Raw genomic sequence first — 4,441 nt, forward strand, 5'->3', positions numbered from 1 at the left:
TCGCTCAGCCAAGTGGCATCCTGAAAAAAATCTTATTTACCATACATATTAATTTTCAATACCAATATTCTTACTAATATAAACACAATGTTATTTGTCTATAATAATTTATGATGTCAACTCAAGTACATAATGTAAATATCTTTTTAGAGGCGAAACAGTGATCGAAGGGGTGTTGCAGCTACATCATTTTTCACGAGTGAACCAAAGCGAATATTACAAAAAAATAATTTGTATCGCCTTTCTAGAGATTATTCTTCGCACAGTAAGTATGGAACACATAACCGTTACGTGTTTTTTGCGAAAAAAACGAAAATGTGTGGCCGAAGCCGAAATGATCTGCTCAGTTGACGCCGAAATCGAAATTGACGAACCCTCCTGCCAGAACCAAAACAAACATCCGCGCGCTTATTTACTTGTTGCTGCTACTGTCCTCGAACATGACAGTCTACATATGTGCTGTTGCCGACTGCAAATCCTCTTCGCAGAAGAAGGATCCTGAGGTGAAGGGCTGGGCTCGTTTTCCAAAGAAAAAAGAGGCTGCCCGAAGACGTTTGTGGGTGACCAGATGTAAGAGGGGACCTACATGGAAAGCCACCCGACACCATGCACTGTGCTCAAATCACTTTATAGACTGGAACAACGGGCCGTCACCATCGCATCCTGATCCAGAGTTGTTCGGCTACAATCAATGGAGGCCGAAAAACAACGCTGGTGCCATCAGTGGGCTTGGAGCACGAACACCAGCGGCTGACAGAGGCGATCAAGAACCACTAACCCAGTCACTGCCCTCTTCACACTCTGCCCCTGCCTTGCCAGTCAACATTGACTTCATAAAGGAAACTGACGAAGAAGTACAAACTGATGTCCATATTGAAGTCGAGACATGGGCTCACAATGCATCAGTTCAAGGTATGTTACTATACCATGCAGTTTTAGTGTTGATTTCAACATCTTTTATGGTAAATTTATGGTACAAATTTACAAGTGGGTTGCTTTACATCAGATTAGGTTTATTATCCCTTTTAGAAGGTCTAGAATGTAGAAATCGTGTAAGAAATAACTTATTACATGAGTTTTGTCTAGGGAAATTGTGTTATTCTATAAATCGGTGCCATGTAGCCGACTTGAAAACATTCACCACTTGTACCTACACTGATGAATGAAGTAATTGCCTGCATTTCTTTACCTAAGCATAGCAAACTTACTTGAGTAATGGAAAAAAACTTAAGCATTGCCAAGGAAGCCAAATTAGTGTTTATTTACTTTAAAACAGCTCATTCACTTTAGAATTTCAGGTTAATCATTACTGTTTCAACTTGTAAAAGTTTATTACTATTTTATAAGTTGGAAACATGTGTAGCTGACAGGATTGTAGAAGTTGAAAGTATTAATTACTCTAAGATATTTCCTTCTATAAAATGACATTCACAAATCATTCCTGAAACATGTAAGAATTACTCTAGTCGAGGGGGGCAGAGGCCGTAAGTTAGGGGTTTTAGTTTAATTGCTCTGCCGCTGAGCTAGCAGCAGGCTGTGTGCTCCTATATGTGACATTGTGTAGAAATGTCTTTTGAATGATACATATATCTGAACTTTATATTTCATTTTCCCACAGTTGATGCTGAACAGTTTCTCCAGATAGAGGTAGTGCCGGAACCACAGGATCACACCTATTCAGCATCAGCCATTGCTACTACTTCAGCAGCTGAGCCCAAGGATGTTGGAGTACAAGTTGAAAGGGTTAGTTATATATACATATATAAACAAGTAAAACGCCTCAGAAGGCGATGTACGAGCAAGCGAAACACACACACACACACACACACACACACACACACACAGACACACATACAGATAGAGAGAGAGAGAGAGAGAGAGAGAGAGAGAGAGAGAGAGAGAGAGAGAGAGAGAGAGAGAGAGAGAGAGAGAGAGAGAGAGAGAGAGAGAGCCAGCCAGCGCGTTTTATCTTGTCATAGCGGCTTGCCCCGCCGTGTATAAAATCTTATATTTTTTCAAAGGCCTATATCTCAAAATTTTGAGTGAACGGAAAGGTGACGCTATACACCATTAGATAGATAATTTCATTGCGCTTCTTTTGGTATGTGTCCGCTTTCGCTGAGGCAAAAGGAAGTTGGAGTCAAGTAAGGAAAACTGTTGAAAGTTATATATATATATATATATATATATATATATATATATATATATATATATATATATATATATATATATATATATATATATATATTATATATCTTTTTTATGCTTTTCAGGAGGCAGATCTAACAGAAGCACCTACTGATCAGAGAGCCCGGACCAGAGGAAGGATTCTTGCTAGTGACAAGAGTGTTCAGCGCTATACAGGTCTTCCTAACAAAAGTGTTTTGATTTCTATTTATCAGACCATTAAAAAGAGAGCAAAAACAATTAATTACTGGAAAGGGCCAAAAAGCATAAAGGAAAATTTAAAGAAAGGGGCACGTGGCCGTAAGAAAATACTAGATACTTTTGATGAGTATTTAATTACACTTGTGTACATCCGTCAAGGTTTTCCGGGCTGGTTTTTAGGCGACTTATTTGCAGTCTCACAAGCTTCAGTTTCATGCATCACTAATACCTGGATAAATGTATTGTATGAGGTACTGCAACCGTGGCTATTGTGGCCTTCAGCTCAGCAAGTTAGGGACAACCTTCCTGATTGGTATCCAGTAAAGTATGCAGATACAAGGGTAATTTTGGATTGCACAGAGATTTATATCAACAAACCAGCAAACTGCTCTGCTCAAGCAATGACATACTCCATGTATAAGCATCACAACACTGCCAAAGTTCTTGTTGGCATAACACCAACAGGAATTATTACATTTGTGTCAACTCCATATGGTGGTAACACATCTGATAGGCACATTGCAGAGGTTGAACTGATAGACAAAATTGAACCAGGAGATGCTGTCATGGTGGATAGAGGGTTCAATATTGGAGACCTACTGCTGCAATGTGGTGCAAAACTGCACATGCCACCCCTAACTCGCAAGAAAGAGGATGGTTCAGGAAGGGCACTAAATGCACAAGAAAGAATCAGAACAAGGGAGGTTGCTTCATTGAGGGTGCATGTTGAACGTGCTATTGAAAGAATGAAGAATTTCAAAATTTTATCAGGACAGCTCGATAATAAGCTTTGGCCCCTTTTGCATCAAATTTCAGTAATAGTTGCTGTTTTCTGCAATTTAATGCCCTCTCTGTGCAACTAAATGTTGACACAAATGTCAATGTTCATGTCTATATTTACAAATATCATTATATACTTAAGGGCTCTGAATTCACATAATTATGTAATGTTATGGTACACTATTTTGTTTATGAATTTGGATTAGGTTTATCGGATATGAATAAGTCAATGAAGGTGTGAATAAAACTACTTTTGTTTCCAGATATTTTATTACATCATCTGAGATTCATCATATAAAGTTACATGCTCTGTGTTTGTGTGTGTGTGTGTGTGTGTGTGTGTGTGTGTGTGTGTGTGTGTGTGTGTGTGTGTGTGTGTGTGTGTGTGTGTTTGTTTGTTTGTTTGTGTGACAGCAATCTTCTTTGCCCCCAAAGGGCAAGTAAGGTACCCAAAGAAATCTTAAACATGAACAAATACAAATCTCATACAAAACAATTTTTCGTATCACCACAGTCCATAAATAAATGGGAGAGAGAGAGAGAGAGAGAGAGAAGCATGGAACAGTATCTTGTCAGTTCCCTCTAAATAAGTTCTTCATCCCCGCAATTTTGGCATTACAAATTTTTCATGAAAAATTAAACTTTTTTGCACCTCTCTATTAAACCTCTCCTCATCAAAGCAAATTCTTTGAATGGTTAGGTGTGGTGTTGCTTTTGTGAAAATAATGAAGTCACACCAGGAATAGTTGCCGGCACCTAGCTGTGTTTGTATTTGAGTATACCACTGAGACTCTTCCTTCAATGTAACTTTATTCTTTTCTCCTATTTTTATATGGTAAGAGCCATCCCTAGCAATATCTTCTCCAGTCATGGTTTGAAATTGAAGTTTAAAAGGGCACTTAATTTCTAAAATCCCAGTTCCACAGCACCTACATGAAACAATACCATCTGGGCTGGCTCGTATGAGGGGGCAATTTTTACTGATGATAAGACCTGAACGTTTTACTTTGAAACCATTATGCTTCTTACGCATTTGAGTCTCTTAAAATTTTCTTGCAAGTGCCTCATACTTTAGCCCATAAGAAGTGGCACTATTCCCTATAAAGGAAGACTCCCCCATAATTCCTTTTACTATGTAATTATCAGGATCATTCTTTTTATATCTGGCAGCTTTGTGTATCACACTTGCAGTTATTGCCCCCACTCTCTGTTGTTTCCATATGGGACACAAATGTTGTCGCTTGGTTTTTTCAAAAATTTCTGAAATAATTGT

General features: G+C 38.5%; 1 protein-coding gene across 1 annotated transcript; it reads left to right on the forward strand.

The window, feature by feature from the left end:
* Positions 1 to 406: 406 nt before the first annotated feature.
* Positions 407 to 4,105, forward strand: LOC126990093 (uncharacterized). The gene is made up of 4 exons (XM_050848648.1): positions 407 to 912; positions 1,619 to 1,743; positions 2,274 to 2,997; positions 4,095 to 4,105. The coding sequence occupies exons 1-4, from the start codon at positions 441 to 443 to the stop codon at positions 4,103 to 4,105; spliced, it is 1,332 nt and encodes a 443-aa protein (XP_050704605.1). The 5' UTR covers positions 407 to 440.
* Positions 4,106 to 4,441: the final 336 nt, after the last annotated feature.

This window comes from Eriocheir sinensis, unplaced genomic scaffold (assembly GCF_024679095.1).
Source record: "Eriocheir sinensis breed Jianghai 21 unplaced genomic scaffold, ASM2467909v1 Scaffold1446, whole genome shotgun sequence".
In the NCBI taxonomy this organism is placed as follows: domain Eukaryota; kingdom Metazoa; phylum Arthropoda; class Malacostraca; order Decapoda; family Varunidae; genus Eriocheir; species Eriocheir sinensis.

Coding starts and splice junctions, on each gene's coding strand:
- LOC126990093 (XM_050848648.1), top strand. CDS start 441: ATGACAGTCTACATATGTGCTGTTGCCGACTGCAAATCCTCTTCGCAG. Junction 913..1,618: donor TCACAATGCATCAGTTCAAG/GTATGTTACTAT, acceptor ATTTTCCCACAG/TTGATGCTGAACAGTTTCTC. Junction 1,744..2,273: donor TTGGAGTACAAGTTGAAAGG/GTTAGTTATATA, acceptor TATGCTTTTCAG/GAGGCAGATCTAACAGAAGC.